Source organism: Camelus dromedarius, chromosome 19 (genome assembly GCF_036321535.1).
Source record: "Camelus dromedarius isolate mCamDro1 chromosome 19, mCamDro1.pat, whole genome shotgun sequence".
NCBI lineage: Eukaryota > Metazoa > Chordata > Mammalia > Artiodactyla > Camelidae > Camelus > Camelus dromedarius.
In genome coordinates this window covers 3,473,968-3,497,093 of record NC_087454.1, presented here as the reverse complement: position 1 = coordinate 3,497,093, position 23,126 = coordinate 3,473,968, and the positions used below count along the sequence as shown (strand labels likewise).

At 51.7% G+C, this 23,126-nt stretch overlaps 1 protein-coding gene across 3 annotated transcripts in view; it reads left to right on the top strand.

Annotated features, from left to right (window-relative positions):
* The window catches only part of F13A1 (coagulation factor XIII A chain), a 125,248-nt gene extending 103,861 nt beyond the window's left edge, over positions 1-21,387 (top strand). For all 3 annotated transcript variants that reach the window (XM_064476161.1, XM_064476162.1, XM_064476163.1), the window contains exons 14-16: positions 5,631-5,791; positions 15,210-15,346; positions 19,743-21,387. In XM_064476161.1, coding sequence (XP_064332231.1) covers positions 5,631-5,791; positions 15,210-15,346; positions 19,743-19,896 — 452 coding nt within the window. In that variant the 3' untranslated portion in view covers positions 19,897-21,387. The remainder of the gene's footprint in view (positions 1-5,630; positions 5,792-15,209; positions 15,347-19,742) is intronic.
* Positions 21,388-23,126: the final 1,739 nt, after the last annotated feature.

The window sequence follows — 23,126 nt, the reverse complement described above, 5'->3', positions numbered from 1 at the left end:
AGGGGGGGACCAGTCTCTCCAGGACATGTTACCCGCTTCCCTGTCTGGCTCGGTGTGGACGCCCCCTAATAACTTCCTGCCAAAGCTTGAGTTCTGGCCCTGAGCTCAGGAGAACCCACTCCTCAGGAGGCCTCAACCCGTGTCTTCATGGTTCATGCACAGAAGTGAACACTGGTTTTCAAAGCCTAGAGCCCCAGGAGTTGTGAACATTAAATGTCACTTAACCTCCTGCTACTTACAGGGTGGGCCGGGGACCTGAAGCCTCAGTACCCCCTGGGAGCGGGTCGGAGACGCAGGCTCTCGGTACCCACCCCAGACCCATGGAATCAGGATCTGCGTTTTTTCAAATTTTGTTGACATGGAGTTGATTTACAATGTTGTGTTAGTTTCAGGTGCACAACAAAGTGACTCCATTACTTTCATGCGTGTCCATTCTTTTTCACGATAGGTTATTACAAGGTATTGAATACAGTTCCCTGGGCTCTACAGTAGGCCCTTGTTGTTTATCTATTTTATAAGTAGTAGTGTGTACGTGTTGATCCCAGATTCCAGATTTATCCCTCCCTCCTCCTTTCCCCTTTGGTAGCCAGAGTTTGTTTTCTATGTCCGTGAGTTTGCATTTTAACAAGATTCCAAGGGGACTCATGTGCACAGGAAAGTTGGTGAAGCTCATGTCTCAGAAAGCAGGTCCACTGGTGGTGCCTGCCTCCCAAGTTAGAAATGGCTTTTGGGGGGCTGCCCAGCAAGAATGGCGTGTTTTGCTGTACCATTTAGGGGGCAGGGAGGTCTGAGCTCTGCAGGGTGACCTGTCTGGTGTGCAGGGTCAAGAGGAACCCCTGAGAGAGGAGACTGGGGACTCGGAAGGGCTCTGCCGGGCAGCCGTCTCCTTGGGGGGGGGGCTCTGTCTCACCAGGATCCCTTCCAGCCTCCCTTGCCTACCTGCCCTCCCAAAGCATCTTCTTCACTATAAAAATTCAGAGTATTTCAAGCAGGACTGGGGTTGATGCTGTAGTGTGCACTGGGGATTGCAGTTTCGGCCAGTCGCATTTCCCGGGGTACTAGTTTTTCGTGCACACAACAGTTGGTCACTCAACCAGCAAAATGAGCCCATCAGAAGAGCCTGACCTCCAGGCCGAGCACGGCGAGTTAGATGGGGCAGGTTGGAAAGAGCCAACACTTCAGGGCGCCGGATCCGTCCACCTGACCTGTGGAAAGAAATTTTAAAATTTATATGAATAATAATCTTCCTAAAGCAGAGGCCGGCAAGACTGTGGCGCCCCCTGGGGTGACCAGGCCAGACAGCTCAGGCGCTTTCAGGCTTCCTGGATTCGGTGTCTGTCCCAGACCACAGGGACGCTTCGCAAAGATGTTCGCAGAGAAAAGGGAAACAATCCCTAAAACTCCTAATTGCAAGAAACTTACTCAGACTCAAGGAAGCAAATCCCCTGGCTCCAGCGGTGGAGCCGACAATTAAGACATCACTGTGGGTTTTTTGTGTTTTTTGTTTTTTGAAACAGAAACCTGCCAGGAAGGAAGGCGGAAGCTCTCCTGCTAGGGGGCAATGCCTGCAAGTGCACAGGCCCTGAGGCCAGCGGGCTCAAGGCGCATTCAGGGGGCAACAAGGCGGCCAGAGCCAGAAGCAAAGGCGCCAAGGGGAGGCGGTGGGCGCAGACCAGGGAAGGGCCCGTGGGCCCTGGGAAGGACTTGGCTTTGACTCCGAGTGCGCGGCGGCGCCATCAGGGCTCGGAGCAGACGTGCGCCACAGTCCAACCTGGGTTCCAAGAGATCGCTCTGGCTGCTGTGCCCAGACCAGACCGCAGGGGGAGCGGAGCTGAAGCTCAGAGACTAGTTAGGACGGCGGTGGCGGCAGCGGTGGTGGCGGCGGCGGTGGGGGAGCCGGTGAGAGCCAGCCGGGCCTGGTATGCCCTGAAGGCGGGGCCCGCCGCAGGCAGACAGAGGGGTGCGTGGTGGGAGGGGAGGAGGCCGGGGAGGAGACTAAGGGAGGTAATACCCGTGAGCGGCTTCCCACCTGTAAGTTCTCAGTAAACGTTAACTCCCAACATGTTTGAGCTTTGGGAAACTGAGACTAGCAATCTGTTGATGTGTTCAAGGCCACACACAGCAATCAGAGGCAAAGCAGGAGGTACTAGAAGCCAGGCCCCATTCAGGCAGGGACAGTGGGCCAATGCCTTGTCCCCTTGGGCCCTAAGTGGGCCAGTTCCCTTCCTCGGGGGGTCCAGCTGCCCTTGACTCCCCTGGACGAGAAACCCTACACCATCCTTTTCTGACAAGAGCCCCTTCTCTCACGCTCCTTCCCCTCCTGTCTCTAATCTGATTTTGAAAATAAGCTTATATGAGTTAGCAGGCTAGGGCGGCGTGGTATATTAGCCAACGCAGTCATCGATGTAGGAACAGCTGACCAAACCGAAGCCTGACTCAGAATTAGCACGGCGCCCACCTGCTCAGCCCACCCCAACGCTTGTCCTGAATAATTTGAAGGGGATTGAAGACTGTTTCTTGCTTTAACCTGCAGGTGGGTGGCATTAACTGTGTGCAATAAATTGCATATCACAACCTAAAATAAATTGCAATATATTGCAAAAAGCCACAGGATTCTAGACCTGGACCCAGTAGGTCTGAGCACCTCCCTGGGAGGGTTTATTGCAAAGGTTTTCCAAGTAGAACAAGAGGCGTATTTTCCAGACTGATGATTAAAGGGAGAGTGTGGGCTGGAATCAGCCCAGAGGATTTGAATAACTTAAGCCTTCCAGTACCTTCAAAGGTGCTACCATTTCCACTTGGCCCTGTTTAGTTCTCCTTGCATTTGGAGAAAGAGATGAGGCAGCTCCTGTCTGTGTCTCCCCTGGCTTTCCCCAGACGCCGTAAATGGCACTGGCAGGATCCCAGCCCCACCACTCACAGAATGAAAATCCATTCTTCTTTCTCTTGCCACATTTAATAAACTTTATCTAGAACAATTTCTTGTGCAGCGGCAAAGCACAGCACTTACATAATGTACTATTTCAGGAGCACTGTTCTCCTGGGCTCAGAAACACAGCCCAGTTTCTTTAGTGCCAAGACTGAGAGGATGCTCCGCCTCAGAGAATAAAGAGTCCTGAGGCCGACAGGATCAAGGTAGCGAACGCCTCTGGAAAGGCCGGTGGAAAGACGTCACACACATCTCACCAGCCTGCAGAGCAGAGCCCAGCGGTCACAGTCCTCTAGAAATAGCCAGAGGGTGTCCATTTTTTCATCATTACCGGCGGCAGCCAGAGGCCAAAGGCATGTTCTTCCAGGCCTGTCATTTTGCCGCCCCCTCTGGTGAAGTGAAAACCAGGCCCCGTGCGCTGCTCTGGCGTTGCATCCAGTCAAGGGATGGAGTCTTGCTCTTCTAGACAAGCCACTGCTAGGGAGGCCTTGGGGGAAGCGGGTCCAGGCTCAGACCCAAAGAAGGTGATATGAGTGGGTCATTCAAAAAGGCAGAATTCGAGAGTCAAGGTCAAGGCAAGGTCATGGATTCAAAAGGCTGGCTCTCAGTGGAATGGGGCTGCCCCAGGAAGCCCCCTGAGTTGTTTACTGCTTGTCCAGGGTGGACCGAGACATTCTAATAACTCTGTGTGTCCAGCGGCCATCTCTCAGCCCCGGCACCACGGACGTTTCAGGCTGGATGATTGTCGTGGGGGCCCGTCCTGTGCGTTGTACGCTGTTTAACAGCATCCCTGGCATCTACCTACTAGCCACCAGTAGCACCTGCAGCTGTGACAGCCAAAACCATCTCCAGGCACCCCTGGGTGGGGGCGGTGGCATGGAAGGGCAAAACTGCACCCAGCTGGCAACCACTGATCTAGGGTGACCACCCTTTCCATTTTGCCAGAATGGAGTGCATTCCGTTTCAAACCTGAGACCATCCTAAGTCCACCCAGTTCTGCTCTAACGCACCCCACCTCCCCCTAGGACCGCTCAAGCTTGAATATGCATCACCTGAGCATCCCAGCCCGACGCAGGTCCTGATTCCCTAGGCGGGGCTGGGGGGCTGAGAGGCCACGTCTCTAACCAGCCCGTGGGTGGTGGTGGTGCTGGGCTGCCGACCACCCTGGAGCAGCACCAGGCCGTGCCTTCTGCTTGGACTAAGGCTCTCACAGGGCTGATTCTGGGGAGGGGGTCCCCCTGGTTGTTGACCGGTGCTTCTCAGCCCCGCTGCACGTAAGAGTCAGCTGTGGAATTTTTGAATCAAGGCCTGGGCCCTAACCTCCAAGGTTCTGAGTTAATTGGTCTGGGGTGAGATCCAGCTGGGGAAGTTCTTAAATGCCCTCAAGTGATTGTGAGGTGGAGCCAAGACGGAGAAAGCTTCAGTCCGAGGACCAGAGGCGGTCACAGCACCGGCTCATCCGCACAGAGACCTTGAAGCAGGTAAGGGCGACCTGACGCACTGTGGCCTGGGAGCCCCCAAGGCAGGGGGCCGCCCTGCGCCCTGGTGCTCACCCCACACGGCCTTCCGTGCCCAGCACAGGATGGCGGCCAGGGACGGAGGGCTCAAACGGACTCCCCTCTGTGCTTTAGGCTATCGCCCGTGGGGATCATTTCCTCCAATAACCTCCATAGGAGGAGGAAATTTTGGCCAAAGGCAGACACTGGGCAGAGCCGTGGCGGAGACGTGCGGTTCCGTGGATGGGGGCGGAGGGGTGAGTCTCCCTGCCAAGCCTGCCGCTGGCACGTGGCTCTGAGCGGGTAGCACCAGGCGCTGCCCTGCGACCCAGGCTCCGTCTGCAGAAGAGCTGCCCTCTGCTCTCTGCGCTCCTGCGCTGTGGGAGGCGAAAGCGAGAGAGCGGGCGCTGCAAGCAGCCCTCCCTGCTGCGGTCAGAGCCACAGGACAGGGGCCCCGTCCTCAGCCCCGCTGGTGGATGGAGGGGAGCCACGACCACCCCCTCCTTCCGAATGTCATCCTCACTGGCCTGTCCCCAACACCTACGAGCCAACATCAGTGACCTGGGGAAACAAGCGTTTGGCACAGAGGCTCTTTAAGTAGCAAACAGGATAGAGGGTGCGGAAGAGCTGAATGTCTACGGTGAAAACCAGCTTCAGCCACTTCTTTCTCTTAAATAGAAACAGCCATGTCAGATTGGTACAGTAAGAGCTGGAAAGAAAGTGTGGAGCAAAGGAGACAAGGCAAAGGTTAAGGAGGTCGATAGCTTTGCTCAAGCATGGCCGTGGCCTGCAGGACGTGTTTTCTCATCGCAGGAGGGGACACAGCACGGTGGCGAGGACATCACCGCCCCACAGCTGCCGTCTTGGGACTGTTTCTGCCCAAATCCAAGAGCAGCTAAAAGCCCTGGGTCCTTGATTTTAAACCTCTTCGTCAGGTTGCATTTTACAGCAGCAAAAGCACTGTTTGGAAAATTTGACACGTTTGCCTCTAGAAAGACTTTCCTGAATGTTCAGTTTCCAGCACATCCGCTCTTGACCCAAGAAGCGGGAGTGCGTCCTGTCCCTGACTGACCCCGCTCCGTCCGCCTCACCTGCGCGTCCCCTGTGGAGGCTGTGCTCAGGCGGGAGAGCCGGGGCCCTCGGGGAAGAGGGACGCAGGTCCCACCCCCGGTCCTCATGCCGCCTGTTTGTTCTCCCCCTGCCAGTCACGAGGGAGGAGGTGCGGATCAGAGCGGGCGAGTACATGGGCCAGCTGCTGGAGCAGGCGTTCCTGCACTTCTTTGTCACGGCTCGGGTCAACGAGACCAACGACGTTCTGGCCAAGCAGAAGTCCATTGTGCTGACGATCCCCAAGGTCATCATCAAGGTCAGTTTTAGCATCTCGGATGAAGGGCAAAGGCTGGGTTGTTGATGGACAGCCAGGTGTACTGTTTGTGAGTGTGTGTGTGTGTGTGTGTGTGTGTGTGTGTGTGTGTGTGTGTGTGTGAATGTGGGTCCTGCTCAAAGGAAAAAAAAAAAAGAAACCAGGCTCCTCCTGTTTTTCTGAAAGAAGTAAACCACCCTATATATAGACCTGCACGGAGAGCACTCTTCTCCCCTCTCCAGATTTAAATATGCAGCTGTGGCTGCAGACACAAACACAACCTGTGGGTGTGAACACACTTGTGGAGGAGGACAAAGGTGTGTAAGGACGCAGATGCTCAGAACTCAGTGCAAAGTGGGCCAGGCGTGGCAGCAAGCGGAAGCCACCCGCACCCCCTCCCGCCTGCTCTTTGGACGGTACTAGAGAGCCCGGAGCTGGACGCAGTAGACTGCGCCAAGTGCGAGGTCAGCTCATGACGGTGACCTGTATGGGCACACCTGGCAACCACCAGCCAGATGCCGGCGCAGAGGATTTCCTACATCCAACAGCCCAGAAAGTTCCCGCACACCGTTTCCAGCCAAGCACCCCCGCCCCCGTCCCCGGGGTGACCACTTTCCTGACTCCTATGACCATAGGGTCTTTTTTGCCTGATTGGCTAGTAGTTTTAATGTCTTCTCTCCATTTACCACCGGAAATCTTTGCCCACACAGCTCAAAGGAGCTTGGCAGAGGAGGCTGAGGATGGGTGGGAAGGGAAGACAGAGATGGCAGCCCGTTTGCACCCACTTCTCGGGACACTGGCCGCACCCGTAGTCACATCCCTGAGACACCTCCTGCCCTAGAAGCAGAAGCCCAGGCCCCCAGCAGGGTCCTTGGGGTGTGACCCCTTCTGTCAGCCTTACCTGGGGCTCAAAGCCCCTCCCACATGATTAAAAGTGCTTGGCACAGATCCTAAGCTGCATTCCTCTAAAGTGATGGATTAATCAGAGTTTTAGTGGGGGGTAGGGGAGGGGCAGTGGGCGGGGAGGGGAGGTCTGCCTTGTGTCTTATGAATCATTTGCTGTGAATGATCTGTAAAGCTAATAGCTAATGTGTGGCATTCAAAATGGCGGCTTTCCTTGGGTGCAGTGCCGTGGGGGTGGCACTTGAGGGAGTCACATTAGGATGACACGTAGGAAGTGTGCACCCTCGAGGAAGAGAACCCCAGGCCCTCCATTTCTAGAAGGTCTTGAATCACCGCATGTCCTTGGTTCTTTCACCCCAGTGACCTCCCACGGGCCCATCACAGCGCCATCTATACCAGAGGCCTTCAGAGACAACAAAATGAGGGGTGCAGGGTCTGCAGGCGGAGTACGACACAGGCAAGACAGAGAAGTGGTACAGGGGTTCCCCCCAAGCCGCCGTCAGTCCCCTGAGAACGTGAACTCAGGAGCACAAAGCGCTGGTGCGGGGACCAGGGCGCTGCCCCCGTGGTGGGCTCTCCTGGGGACACGGGGGCCCCACCGGCCTCTCCCAGCAGCCCAGGGAGGCCTCCTTCCCCGCTCTGGCTCAGGAACTCAACCTCAGGGCCTTTCCCACCAGAGGCAAGACCCGCACGCTCACCTAGCTCTGAACCGCCAGCTTGTCCCTGTGAAGGGCTCGGGGGAGAGAGCCCCTCCAGGCTGCCGAGTGCTCAGGCCACAGTGTAAGGCAGAGCAGAGCTGTGGGTGGTCAGTGCGATCTATAAAGGAGGCCGGGACCTTGCAGCTTTTGGACGTTACTCATTGAAGGAGTGTTTGTGAGTTACCTCCCAAGTTTACTTAAAGAGCAGTTTCATTCCCCAGGGGCAGAACCCAAATCAGCTCCTCTCACAGCTCAGGTGACACGAGCCGGGGCGTGTACTTCCAAAAAAAACACCTGCAGGTTTTTTGTTTTTGTTATAATTTTGATTTCCATAAAGATGTTAGGGACGCTGTTCTTAGAGGAAATTGATTTCGAGGAAGGGCATTGGACTGGGACTCCAGGAAGAGAGAGAGATGGAAATTCTGGCCTCCAGCCGGTCCCAAGCATGTTCAGCAAAGGAGGCAGGAAGCATTCTCACGCAAGGGTCCCTTAACCACTGACCCCACTGGCCGTATTAACCCCAAGGACAAACTGAATCCAGGCAGGGGAAGAGGTGTCCCTGGTAAGTCCCCTCACACACCGGAAGCCAGCCAGCTGTCCCTGAGCTGTGAGAAACCCTGGTCCCAGAAACTGGCTCATGGGCTGGGGGACGGCTGGGGCTCTGCTTAGCCTGCTGGAGTCGTGGGATGCAGAACCACAGTGTCCAGGTGGCAGTCATCCTGAGAGCGACTGTGGGAGTTAGAGAGGACCCAGAGAAAGGGAAGGGGGAGGGGGAGGGGAAGAGGGAGGGGAGGGGGGAGAGGAGATAGAAAGTCTACATTGAAATATTACCCAGCAGTCCTCAAGGAGGGGAGTCACATAAACTGCATAAACCAGGAGCTGGAGAGGGAGCTAAATGCAGTGAAAGCACAAAAGGACCATGGCGCAGGGGTCCAGGTCCCCTGGACACATAGCCTCAAGTTCTAGGAAAATGCTAGAACCCTTGGTCCATCTCTGTGCCTGGGAGGGGCCCACAGCTTACAGACCCTCCCAAGGTCACGGTAAGGAAGGGGCCAGGCGCAGGGAGAGAGGGTGTGAGAGACAGGACCCACGCTGCCGGCAGGGGTGATGAGACGGGCACGCGGAGCCGTGAGGGATGAGCTCTAGGTTATTACGTGCCTCCTGCCCGCCCTTGTTCAATCCTCGTTTCCACCCTGCAGGGCGGGGGTCACTGTGCCCCCTTCACGGGTGAGACATCTGAGAGGCCCAGGGAGGGCAGTGCCCTGCCGCACAGCGGTCCCGACACGGGCTCTGAGACCAAAGCAGCTGAGCTCAAAGCCTGTTTCCTCAGCGTCCGAGCTGGGTGACGCTGGGCCCCTCACTTCCTGCCTCTCGGCGTCTGTCCCCAGCTGTCGGAGGGGCAGTGGTAGGTCTTACTCTACAGAGCTGCCCTGAGCATCCGACGAGCTAACGCACACCCAGCGCGCAGCTCACGGCAGACCCCGCGTCTGCGCTGCTCGGGGTTTGTTGTCACTGTTGGTGCTGCCTGCTATCGCCTGCCTGACGCGGGGAGAAGTGAGTCTTCTAACCCAGGGCTTTCGGACTCGGAAGAGATGACATTCAGCCGGTAGAGGTGGGCGGAGAGAACACTCCAGATTCTAGAAAAAACGCAGACAGGCAAAGGCAAGGAGGGAGGGAGACGGCAGGTGTGGGAGCAGGCAGAGGCCCGCCTTGGCCGGCGTGCAGTCTGGGAGCAGGCACGAGTGAAGACAGTCGTCTCGAGGCAGCCGGGGGCCACTTTGAAGGGAGGCTACAAGTTCTGCATGACAGCTCCGCACCTGATTCCGTGAACAAAGGGGCTTCTGTGGAGATCCTAGAGCATGAAGGTGACATTGTGTCATCTGACCTCCCAGAAGTCAGAGCCTCTTTCTTTTCTCCTTTCCCTTCAAAGCCTTTGCCCCAGGCACTGTCCTCCGGGAGTCCCAGCTCGGCCCTGGGACTGGAGCTGCCAGCGGGCTAGTTGACAGCTGTCCTCACCCAGTTCCGGCTCCAGAGCAAATGGAGACCAACCTGGGACAGTATGGGACCCACAGTCTGAGTCCACATCGCTGTCAGCCAAAGCAGCTAGGCCAGCGGGCGCGTACCTACGTCCTAAGCGACCCCGTCTTGGATTGCACCGCGTCCCTGTGACGACAGAGATCAGAACTGGGTTAAACTGTGCTCCCAGTGAACTGCCTAGTCCCGGCCCCCACCATGCATGAGTCAGAGCGTGCAGTCCTCGTACAGAGCATGGCAGGGAGAGACATTCATTAAACTTCAATGAGCTCACATCTCTTTTCCAAGCTATCAAAATATTTTGATGAGAAAAATATATTTTAATAAGATCAGACTTAGAATTTTTCTCTGCCTTCCCATGTGTTGATTTTTGTAAGATGCTTTAAGTCAGGAAAAGATTCTTCAGCACTTTGATTTGTGACGAATGGCTATTTTGGGGAGAGGACGGGAGGAGCGGGGGAGCTGGGCTGGTCTGCAGGCTGGGACTGGTCTGCAGGCGTCGCGGTGTGTGGCATCAGGACTGCGTTCTGGTGCGCATCTCCCACTCCCGGGGGTGGTTTCCTGTCTCGCCCAAGTCAACGAGAGGGTGCAGGGCAGAGGGGCACCTTTTGTAGGGAGGCCTCACAGCACAGGGGCTCGGATGGCTGGACTCGGACCTCCTGGTTCATAATCCTACCTGGGTTGCTTTGGGCTAATTCCTCGATGACCTCATATGTAAAACGGGTCCAGTAATATTACTGACTTCATTGGGCTGCTGGAAGGGATAATAGAAATAATTCTTATAAACAGCTAAGCGTGGTACAGTGACCACAGTCAGGATGTGATGAAGACCAGAATCCATCAGTCAGGTGAAGCCACCACCTAGTTCGCCCCCACACCTCTCTCTCTCACATCCTCTCTCTCTGAACTTCAGTGTCCCCTTTTGCAAAAGCATTATAATACTATTCCCATTTTCAGTTACACTCATACATAAAACACAAAGTTGCTGTGGGTTAAATAAGTCCCATTTGAGAATGCTTATCCCCCACCAGGCCCTAGTACGTGCTGCCAAATGTTCCCTCCCTCCCCACCTGGTCCTCTCCAGGCCTGGGACCTGCGGTCACATCCCTGAGAGCTGGGCAGGGCAGCAGTGGCCCTCCGGCCCGAAGTGAAGGTACCGCTCACCTGGCGGCACTGGTTCCTGGGTGTTGAGCACGGGCCCCGGTCCCTGTGGAAGCCTCCTGAGAGGGAGGCTGGGCCTGGAGAGCCTGGCGTAAGACTCAGGGGAGACAGAAGGGGGCTCATGTGGTCCCTGGAGGAAACTCCTCTCCGTATCTGGAAAAGGAACGCTCCAAGTGCCATTTAAAACAGCTCCGGTCCCACCGCCTCTCTCTTCAGCGTGACTGTGTAACACACTGTAGCAAGGCCCCAAGGCTGCCTTGTCACATTGTGCTCTGCATAGAAATTCGATTCTTTCCCCATAAAGTCAGAAAGAAAGAGTTGGGTTGTTTCTCAGTTCGGGGTCAAGTTATAATCATCGTGCTCAACCGGTGGTTTAGTGAGAGCAGAAGGTGATACAGCAAATGATTCTTCAGTGCATTTCAGGAAATAAAGAAGCTATTTTCAGCACAAAAAAAAAAAGTTACTATTTTTGCCTCTCTGCTGTCAGAGATGACAGGGTATGTAGTGTTTAAAGACGAATGTTCTGGAGTCAGAAAGCCCTAGATTCATGTGTGGGTTCTGCCAACTTACAGGCCCTGTAACTCGGGGGCTCTGTTTATCGTCTAAGTTTGAGTTTCACGTCAATGCAATGAGGATAACGTTGCTGCCCGCCCCCAAGTCCAGAGAGGACCCAGCCAGATAGTGCCAGGAGAATGGTGAGCAGAGTGCCGCGTGTCTCAGCAATCACCAAAAGCCACGTGAGTCGCTGTCACCGCTGCCACCGGTCAGACGCAGTGTAGACGCGTGGTTAAGCCCTCACATCTCACTTCCCCAGCTTGCTATCTGTGTGAACCTGAACAAGTCACTTTACTCCTCTGTGCCCCCCTTCCCTCCTCGCATCTGCCTCACCGGGCTGTGAGGCCTCAGTGAGCTAGTGTTAGCAAACTGCCCAGCGGCCCTGTCAGATAGGACTTCCTACACCTCCGGGAAAGTCTCAGCCCCCACTGCCCAGTATGATGACTGCTAGACACATGTGGACGTTGAGTCCTTGGAATGTGGCCAGTACGACCAAGGAACTGAATTTTTATTTAATTTAAATGTAATTTATTTGAATTTAAACAGCCACATGTGGCTGGAGGCTACCACATTGGGCAGTGCAGGCTTAGAACACGACCTGACGATCGTAAAGCCACTTGCATTATTTAGTAGAATGCTAACCCTGGTGGGCTGGTGGGGGCCACAACAGTGCTGGTGAGCACGGGTTACAAACAAGCCACTGCTGCTCACCAGCGGCGACCGTAGGCTGGGGACGCGGGAAAAAGTCATCTTCCAGTAACACACGTAATATGTGATTGACAGTATTTGAAGTAAGAGCTGGGAGGTGAGCTAGTAAGTCATGTGAACTGAACTGCCAACTAGGTTCATTCTTTCCTGACTTTCTCCTTCATTTCAGTTTTGGTTTTGAACACACTTATGCACATTGTAAAGCACGTACTCCATGGCAGAGACCTTGCGATGCCCTAGGAAGGAATTTCTTCCCCAGAGCTCGTGTGTGGTACTAACTTTCTTGTTTACCAGAGACTCAGAACGGTTGCTCATTATCATGAAATAGTATGAAAACCAAGAACTCAGGATGTCAGTATTGGTGAATGGTGTTAAGCTTGAGGAAACGGCATATTTTATGTTAATTTTTTTAAAAACAAATATTTTAAGTGGAATATGGGGGGAAAAATCAGGTCACAAAAGCGTTTGATGTCACCAGTAATGACCCCTCGTCCCTAAGGTCAGCACACAGGACGAGTGGTCAGAGGCTCCCCAGCCCGGCACAGCACGCAAATCAACGCACAGCGTGCAAATCCTCTGTGTAGGCCCCATTTTCCTCAAAAGGGGGAGGAAACAGCTCCGCTTAAATTCCCTGAGCAGGAAACACAGTGTTGAGTGTTGGGCAGGCTTTTGTATGTGGTTTGGTCTGAGTTCCGAGGTTCATGGTCATCCCGGCAGTCAGGTGAGCAGCATTTAAATTCTGGGTGCAGGAGGCAGATATCAAAACGAGGACACTGAGTCTTTGTCAGCTGTGGAAGAAACACTCCACGACCTGAGGAGGGCCCTCCTTTCCTCTCGCCGTCTCCCTGCTCCAGCATCGGGGCAGGCTGGGCGGTGTTTATGTACCCATGCCGACGGCTAATTACACGGCTGGTATCCGGAAGCAGACTGGTGAGGCATGGCACACGAAATTACCCGAGGAGGCTTGACCATATTCAGGTCTAAGGCCTGTATAGGAAGGCCTATGTCCCAGACCCTGGACCAGCTTTTCAAAAACTAGGCTTCCCCCGTCTCTGGCATCAGTGACCAGAAAGGGCCCACTTTGCTTCCCACAGCACAGGTAACTTCCTGGAGGGCCAGCCTGCTCGTACATAAAGGGTCCCTAACGTGGAGCCCCCGAGCCCCTCGAGGGCCATGGGCAGACATCACGGGTCTGTGATGATCCCCCCAAAACTCCATTCAAGGAGCATATGTATCCTGTGTTTGCCACCGTGTGTGTCTGCGGGAGGAAGGGCCACTAGCTATTATCAGATTTTTTAAGGGGTTGCCCCCATAATTGCAAAAGCATGCCATGAGGACGGCAGATGGCTCCAAAATATTTTTCTTCCAAAATCAAAGTGATCATAGCAAACACTTTCACCAGGAGTGTCTCTGAAGCAGCCCCACTTTCTCCGACTTAGACAGTTTTTGTAAATGTTATCTTGATCTTGTATTTTTAGAAACCAAAAGTGTTCTGAAATTTCTTTTTTTTCAGCTTAGGAAAAATATGTTGGATGCGCTTGCGAATGAAACCCAAGATTCCATGTAAAGTATTCTAATAATGCGCTTCCACGCAGCCGGCCCTCGGTAACCACTGGGGGTTGGTTCCAGGACCCCCACAGATACCAAAATCCATACCCACGTGTCCAGCATCCACAGATGAACCAACCACAGGTTCTGCTGTGCATGCCAGGTCGAGGACCACTGAGGACACGCTGCTTAGCACACAATCTGTGCTTTGTAGGTGACACCTGCTGTTGTCATCATCACGATCAATGTTGCCTCCACCCCTGACCCCTGATCCCAGCTCTCCACCCATCCCATCTTAGCAGATGGAGACTTGAAAGTAATAAACATAGGGAACTGGCTGCAATTTCCATTTTTCTTATGAATTTTTTAAATCCCATAGACATAAATTTAGTCATCAATATGTCTTAAAGAGTAAAGCCATAAGGTTTTAGTCTTAACTTTAAAGTCAATAAGCAAGAATCTGCTTCTCTAGGCAATGTCTTTCCTCTTTCCCTCTAATTCATCAGAAAGGCTCATTTCCACACGATTTTTCCTACGTTATACACTACTTAAAGAAATAAGGTATTTTAATGGCTAGACTGATATATCGGAAACTCAACCAACCAATAAACTGCATTTTTAAGCAGTCAGCCTAATGTAACAAGTATTTACTGGACACTGTCCAGATCCTGGAGTTGAAAGTGGGCTAAAATAAAGTGAATAAAACTAACTACCCTGAGTATGACTAATCCCGAAAAGCATGAGCTATGACCTTGTCATGTGCTGTGCGCTGTGTCAGCTGCTGTGTCTCTGACCCATTCCTACCCCTTTCCTTTGAGGGAAGAACAATCATTATCATCTTGTTCCCAAGTTACTCAGAGCTCACGCAGACCCATCCATTTGGCGTACAAATCCCCTAAACAAACATACAAACGCTCCAGCTCCTGGGCCGTGTCCCAGCACACTGCGTTGGCGCTGGGGAAGCACATGGTTCTACGTGTGACACGCTGTGAACACAGCCTGGGAACTCGTAATAACAGCGCTCTTCGCAGATTACCCCGTAGGGACGTCCATCCTGTTTCAGAGTCAGGAAAACTGAGTCTCAGAAAGGTTGAGAAAGTCACCTGGGGCCCCACTGCTGGTAAGTGTTGAAGCTGACATTGAACTTGAATTCTGGGCACCTCAGGTGACTCTGTCAAATACCCGATGGTTGTGATGGATAAACCCACCAACGGAGAGCCTTACGCTCTCCTGGACTCTGATGCTGTGGCTGCAGAGGAAAAATCCCTTTTGTCTGTTTTAGCGTCCAGATTCCCCTCCTTCCAGTTCAGCAGAGAGCACTCCCTCCTGGGACGTCTTTCTAGAGTGTCTCAAAGTAAGAAGGCACAGGCCCCCTGGAGCGTTTTCTTCCTCTTGAACTCAGGAATTCCTCCTGTCCTGGCAGGAAACTCGAGCCCTTTCCAGAAGCAGAGATCGCCTGGCTGCCGTCACCATGGAAATCTGTTGCTAAACCAAGTGCACCTTCCACTTCCTGCCGACAGGAACAGCTGGTGGCCGCTGCTATTAACCTGAGCTCTAATTAGGGTGGTTTCTATAATGAGGAAAGGAGTATGATTCTAATTAGTAATTTTCCATCTTTTTCTTACTAGGTATCCCCCAGTCAAAGCAATAAGCTATCCTCATCACACTGGTCCCATTGCCAAAAAAAAAAAAAAAAAAAAAATAGCCATTCTGTGAAACAGAAGAAAAAGTAAGGATGGTTCAGGACACAGGGGGGCAGGAAGAGGTTTTACATGCTGCTAACGAGTTTCATTTTCTTCCAACCCAATTCTTAGGTCCGTGGTGCTCAGATGGTTGGCTCGGACATGGTTGTGACTGTTGAGTTCACCAATCCTTTAAATGAAACTCTGCGAAACGTGTGGATACGCCTGGATGGTCCTGGAGTGACAAAACCAATGAGGAAGATGTTCCGGTAAGCACGGAGGGGAAGTGGGGAAGTGATGTGTGGCTGTGGGAAGTTTTCTCTCTCCGTCTTTTCCAAACTCACATCTAATCCCCAATGAATGTGTCTGAGAAGCTGCCCTCTCCTTACTGGCAATTTTGTGGGGCTTGGGGTTAAAAAAAGAAAAGGATTGGCTTGACCAGTACTTCCGTCATTTAATCCTTAAGGGCACCCTAAAGAGATGAGTATTGTTATCACATCTTCCTTCGGTGGTGGAGGCATTTGAGGCTTTGAGAGGTTGACTGGTTTGTCCCAAGTTGGGCCGTTTATAGAAGGAAGCCACGATTCAGACATAGGATGGCTGGTTCCAGATCCCAAGAGTCAAGAATTTGGCCATCCTGCCTCCTCCTTATTAATTCTACTGATAACTATGGCGTGCCTGCCGGTGACTAACACCTGCCAGGTGTTACACTGACACGCATCCATTTTCCTGGGTCCTTTCTCCAACCCCACCTCCAAGACTTTACCAACCCAAGCACTCTCTACAACTGCAGCTTTCAGCAGAATAAAGGTGAGACTAAAGAGTTCTAGACTTGGGTCCCCATCCAGGGGACCAACGACCGCCCCAAGCTCTGTGGTAACATGAAGGAAACCCTGCTCCTTCCACGCCCAGCACCATCACATGGTGCCTCACGGTTCTCAGCTTCCGTGACGTCTACTGACAGAGTGTCACCCAACAAGACAGCCCATCTTATGGTCAGGCTGTTAGCCCGTAATTGTGAGAAGACAAGTCTGCCTTTCGATCCCCAAGATGATCCTAATTCTGCCACCCGGACCTGTGCGCAGAGCAAGGCGCATTGGACTTCCACCTACCAGCTGGCGCGTGCTTGCAGACAGACGCCCGCTCTTCCTGCGCCCTCCTCGTTCCTGCCCGACCTCATTCCCCTCTCTCCCAGTGTGGTTTCAGCTCCTTCCCTCTCCCACACCCTCCAGTTTCTTAAAGTGTGATACCCAGAATGAATCCCAATCTTTGAGGTTTGTTACTTTCATTTCTCCCACAAATAAGTCCCCGTCAGCATCCATCAATCCAGCGTGTTTCCTGTGGGATGACCTTCTAAGGTGTAAAAAGGGAGGAGGAAGGATTTGGAAACTGCCTTATGACCAGATATGTGGGGAGTCTCCCCAGTGCCCTTTGTGGGCAACCCCCCTCCCCAAGTCTATGGGACACATGCAAAGCCTCCTTCACCCCTTGTGAGGCACCTTTAAAGAAAATTTGCCCGCTAAGGGCTCTCTGTGTTTCTTTCTAATTATGGTGGATGTAATAAACAACAGAGAAAATAATTTGAGTGCTTTAAAAAAAAATACAAGCACAAAGCATAACAACCTTCCTGTGCTAATAGGAATGTTGCAGGAAAAAAAAGAGAAAGAATTAAATTAGAAACGCACCCGAGCTGGAGGGAGAGGCCAGCAGGGATAGCCCTGCTGTCGTCAGACGCGACGGGCTCGCTCAGCCGTCCTCACACCTTCCCACGCGGATCAGATGCAAGAATCGGTCAGGCAATGTGAAACACGTCTCTTCCTCAAATCAGACACCCTGCTGTATCCAGTTGTTCCTTCTCCAGCAGTAACCCCACAACCCTCTTCATCTGAGGGTACCAGAAACTCCTGCTACCTTTACACCTGGGCTGTGCAAAACTCCCACCTTGATCTCAGGCCAATGCGTGGAAAGAGGCAAGCTGTGTATTAAGAGAGAGACGAACTAGGTGAACCCTCGCACAGCGACGACCCACCGTCTGGGGGCAGAGGGCTCGACGGCGGTTGAGCGTCCAGATACATTGCTCTTGTTAATGTCTGACACGGGAGTAAAGGGGGTGAATCATAGGTCTATGCAGATGAGTAACAGGCAGACAGCCAGGTCCTCAGTCCCTTAGGTGGTCCAGATCCAGAGGGCGGGTCTCTCCAAAGCAAGGGAAGCTTCATTTCTCAGAGACTGTCAAAAATTGGAAATAGCTTGATGTGGAAAATACTGGTGAACTAGGGTGGGCTCGGGAGTCTGGAGAAAGCACTGCTGTGTGTTTCCCCTGATCCCACCTCGCACCTTCACAGCCAAGACCTGAGCCAGCCAGCGCCCGTGCTCATCTTGTTCGATAATTGAAACACTGCAGGGTACCCGATGCTGCCAAGACCTGATCCAGGAGTGGCAGGTTCAGGGTAACAACTTGGACCCTTAAAAAGTGCAATTCTGTAGAACCAGAGTCCTTCACGAGACTGTATTCCTTTCTCGGACGTACATCTTGGACAGTCAAGGGAGTCTCCATCCCACCTGCCCACTCATACCCCTGCCAGGGCCCTAGGCGGCAGGGGTCTGGGGCTCAAAGGAGAGGGTCTGCAGAGATGGGAGCTGGAGATCAGGGAACTGAACCAGGGGTGAGGTGGTGTCATGTCCGTTCTGCCCTCGGGGCTCAGCCGACTCCACTCTGAGACGGTTCACCTTCCTGCTCTCCCCCCATCTCCTCCGGATGCTCAGAGGTGCTGCTCCCGCAGACCCTCCGTTTTCAGCTTTCTGCACTTGATCCTTCCAGACCATCAAATAATTCATCTTCCAGATTCATTTTTCTCTTTAAAAAAAAGAAAAAAAAGAGCAGGTTCAGTAAGTTATTCTAAAAGTTCCCCGACTTTGTAATTTTGTTTTAAATTTTGCGTCTCTCGAGTAGGACAGAAGCTAAGGGCTGGACGCAGGGAGGGCAAACCATACATCGCTGCAGTTTACGGCAATCCTGATCCCCTGCGCCTGCGTGCGCTCAGGATGATAAATGGCCGGCGCATCCTGATAGCTCAGCACATCACTGAGATCATTTATCACAACGCCTATCCCCAGGAAAATAGGATTATTCCAGTATTACTTCACTTACCGAGATGGGCGAATGGTTTTCTCCGTTCTGTGTGTATGCATTTATCTCAAGGCAAATGCAGCCTTAGACATGCATGTGTTTCTTCATGTATGAGTGTCTCTGACGACACTCTTGAGTAAGCGTGGATACATGTACGAATATCATGGGGACAAGTTTAGGACTTAGAGCAATTAATGAAGCAAAGCCCAGGGGTCAGAGTCTCTGTGTGAGGGAGTCACCTGCACAGCGTGGCCCCAGGCCAGATCCTTAAGCAGGACAACCGTTTTGCAGCGTGTTCCTGACTGATCACTTGGGGAAACCCAGGGAAGAGAGAATGAATGGATCAGGGTCGAAACAGCATGGCTATTGAGAAATAAATCTCTAAAAAATCTCTATTTGTATTGAAAGGATCATTTAAATGAAGGCTAGAGAACTGTTTCTCGCATGCAGGTAGAAAGAACTTTCCTAGAATTTTTTGCAGAGAGTTCAGGCAGCGCAAACAATGACCACAAAGGTGATGGGGATAACGGCGAGGATGAGGGTGAGGTTAACATCACCAGCAACACACAGCCAACCCTCGGCACTGACCATGACCTGCCGTGGCTCTAAGTGCAGCACGAATGTAACTCGCCCCACCCTCTCCACACCCTCGTCAGTGTTTCATAATGTCCACCCTTCATAGGGGAGGAAACCCCTGGTGAGCTCAGAGTTTTTCAAAACTTGAATCACAAAATCTACTTGCAGAGTTTGAAAACTACTCCCCTGTTAAGGCTGTGTGGGTGCCCCTGCATAACTTGGCTTTTACATAACCATTTAGATAATTTATGTAGCCACACTTCTGAAGAACAGAAAGTAAGAATTGACAAATACCAAATTAACTGAGACACTGCGACTATCAAAAACCAATGCCCAGAGCAGCCCCCGAGAGGGGTCCCCAAGCCTTAGGCGCACTTCCCAATTCACTGGCCACAGACAGAAGAGAGAAAGGGAGTTCTTATGTAATTAATCTGTCTAGGTTTCTAAGACTTGGGGCTTTTCCCCATTTCACCCCAGAGGGGGTGCACCCACATCCAGCTAAAATCCATGTTGCTTTGGTGATCTTTGAAGAAATCTTGGATAATCCCAGGAGGGTCCTAGAGCGTTCCCAAAATGAGCTGACTTGGATAAGTCATGTCCACGAGGCTGCCGTGGGAATGGGGGTACAAGCTGGTGTTGACTCATGGCCGGTGTCGGGGCTCAGCCCAGCTCCACCACATGCTGGATGGGCCACGTCTACTGGGAGGCCAGCTGATGCACCCAGGTGGAAGGAACCATGACTCACGGGACTGTCGCTGGCTGAGTCTCACCTAGGGGCCTCTTTCGGGTGGTAACTGGGGAAATCAGCCAGCCAGACCCTTCAGTCTTCCACCCACAGTCAACTGAGGGGAAGGGAGCGTGTGACTCTGGCAGGGTTCTCACTGCTTCCTGATCAAGGTGGGAAACGGGACCTGCCTCTCTGGAGAGTAAAACCTTCCCTGTCTTTCCCATCCTCTCAGGGAAGTCCGGCCCAACGCCACCGTGCAGTGGGAAGAGATGCTTCGGCCTTGGGTCTCCGGGCCCCGGAAGCTGATAGCCAGTATGAGCAGCGACTCCCTGAGACACGTGTACGGCGAGTTGGACTTGCAGATCCAGAGACGATCTTCTGTGTAGACACACGGGGGCTGAGATGGACCCAGGCCCTTGGCCTCTTGTAGTCCTGGCCAAGGGCGTTCTAGTGCAAAAGTAGTCAGCTCTTGCTTTTACTTAGATGTGAAGACCCAGCCCGGACTGGATGGGGCCCCAGAGCGGTGCAGCTTTTCAGTGCGGCTGTTCAGTGTGGAAGTTAGTTTTTCATCCCACCACCTTCCCTAGGAGTCCGAGCATTAGCTTTAATTAAGCTCTAATTAAGCACTCACAGCTCATGAGAGTAAAATTTATCATTTATCATCTCAAGTGACTGCAGCTCCGAGTATCCGAGGACTTCTCCTCGCAAGGGGATTTGGTCACTAGCTGGCCTCACGTAAAACGGGACTTCTCATCCCCCCCGTCGGCCTGTTTGGGGCAACATACTACCCACAAGGAAGGGAAGCACCTGATGTGGGCCCTGCGATTCTATTCCCTCTCCTTGAAACCAGGTTCTACCCCTCTGTCAGAATATTTTTCCCAGGAATTGAGTGCAACATCATTTTTCTTCTCGGCAAAGCCGGGAAAGGTCTTTCATCTTGCACCTGCGGCAAAGCGCCTGCCTGCCAAATTTCACAGATTTACCTTGGGAGATGTGGCCCCATATTAACAAATTGCATTTGCGGGAAACTTAATCACCTAAGAGGAGATAAGGAAGCAGGTGCAATACTCAGATCTATTAAATTATATGGTTTTATGGTGCATTTTATAGGCGGTGTCACACTGTGGCCTGATCAGCAAGAGCGAATGGCCCTTACTTTAACCCTTTGGGGACTGCAGTGTTAAGATGTAATGAGGCTGACTTGGGACAGAAAGGATGAGGAATTAGTTTTTAATTAACGATTATGCTTCACCTGTCTCTCTGGGCTCATCTCTTTGGCCCAATGACACAGGTCTGGGACCAGTTTTAGAGACAGAATAAACCCAACAAGTTGGAGAAGCTGGCAGATGTAGTGACCAGACACATGGAAGGATGGGCAGCCACTAATTCTCCTGTCCTTGGCCTCATCCACCTTGAGACCTCAGCTCAGCACGCAGGCGCTAAAAGGTAGTATGGCCTCCAGCTTGCAAACAGCTAGCACCACTGCACACCCGATGGCTGAGGACGCCGGCACCATCTGTGTCAGGCGCCGAGGTTCCGACACACAAGGCTATCTGGTAGTTATCTGCAGGGCTGATTTATTGTCAAAATTACCTACTGATATGCCTAGAGTGTGATTCAGGTCAGTAGATTGTGATTCTAAGCCTTTGAGACTGTTTCTGATCCTTCGGCATCCGGAATCCATGAGAGTTAATGGGTCCCCTCTAAAGGCTCACCGCACCTAACTCTGTTAAGTAATCTCCCAACATTTGCCAAGCCTTCCAGTACTCAATTTTAAAAGGAAATGCATTTTGCTAGACTGTTAGACTGGCTTAACATAGTATATTCTTATTAACTAGAATGTAATCAAAGCTTAAAATAAAGTTAATCTGATTGTATTTGCATCTGTGCAGAAGTGAATGCTTTTCACTTTCAACACAACACGCTACTGACCACAACTGCTCAAGAAACCACCCTATCTACAGCAGTAGATAACCTGCCCTGGACAGTGAAACAAGCTTTTCTGCTTCAGAGAAAATGACTCTAAGGGGTACTGATGTCACGGCGAGCTTTCCTCATCACTCCCTCTACATTTTATTAACCACATTCACCAAAGGAGCAAATTTGGTCCAAAAGTCTGCTTCCAGGAACTGCAAAATCTCTGAAGATACGTTTTCATGAACAATCTTATGAATCATTAGGGAGAATCAGTGGACAAGCCAGCGTGAACACCTGTCATAATGAACACCTTTTGTGGTCTTAGAACAGAGAAGGCGAGTATATGACAGATACGTATAAGTGACTCCCTACTCACGGCAGATATCGCTGAAGAACTGCATCCTATATAGGGCCTCAGAATCCTTCTCAACACTGTGCTCCAGGCAGCTATTTCCAGCTGATACGGAGTTGGCATTCAAGATAAAACCCATTCTCCATGCCTACCTTAGAGCCAGCCTCCCCTTTGACAGCTGGGACCCTACACTGTGTCCTAATGCTGTGTCTCTAAAAATCACATTTTAGTGATGGTGACAAGCAGTGCACCTAAGACAGCAGCCAAGACTCTAACTTCCAGTTTTCACCTGTGCTTCTCTGCTTCTGAACAAATCTTTTATTTGTGTTTATGGCCTCGATGACTTAAGAGAAGTAACACTCCACGAGGTTCTTCTAGGGGCATATCAAGCAAGCCTCAGCAGGGAAATTAACCTCTTATTTACTGTACATTCTGTAAATCTCATTTTGTCTCCCAGAGTTTTAAGAATGCTGAATTAAAATTAACTCAAGACTCTTTTTTGTTAGAGCTGTAGTGGAATAACAAATGAATCCATGTGCAAGTTTCTAATAGGAATGTGGAGGAAACGGAGGTGGTGCCAGTCTCACCGGGACTCAAAAGTCATAAAATTCCAGGTGTAAGGTCATCCCGTGTGAACATCATTCCAACGTTATTATAAAATTAATAGTCAACCCAATCATCTATTCATTCATCTTTTCTCCCAGCCAATGGCCATCTTCCCACCAGCCCGCTAGCCAGCCAGCCTTCCAGCCGCCTACCTGTCCCCTGTTCCACCAGTCGTTAATTATTGTATGCAAGCATGAATTCAGCAAGTATTTATTGAACATTAAGCACCATTCTAGAGCCTGGGGATTCAAAGATGAACAGTCCATGGTCCCTACCCAGAGAGCGTTCACAAGCCAGATGGGGAGCCAGATACTTAAATAGATAAAGTATACAGAGAGCATGTATCTGTAAATCTATAATTGATGGGGACAGGTATGCAGAGGCCACAGGAATAAAGAGAAAAAGATGCCAAAAAAAAGCTCCCCCTAATATTGCCAAGAATAATGGAGAAAAGATTTAAGTTGAATCTTGGGGGAAAACAGAATAGGACAAAAAACATTTGATGATTGTAAGTTTTATATTTTCCATTGGACTATGAGCTGAGAGAACCTATAAATTGGGAATAATTAATTAAATGCCTAAATTAACTCAAAATGTTTTCCCTGCATATGGACTGATGGTCTATAATTTCGTAAGGGTCATTAAACATATTCTGGTTGGAAAAAAAAAGAAAGAAAGAACAGGAGGTAAGTTGGAGAACATTGACAGGGAAGAGCTCAGGTAACAGCCCAGAGGAGAGAG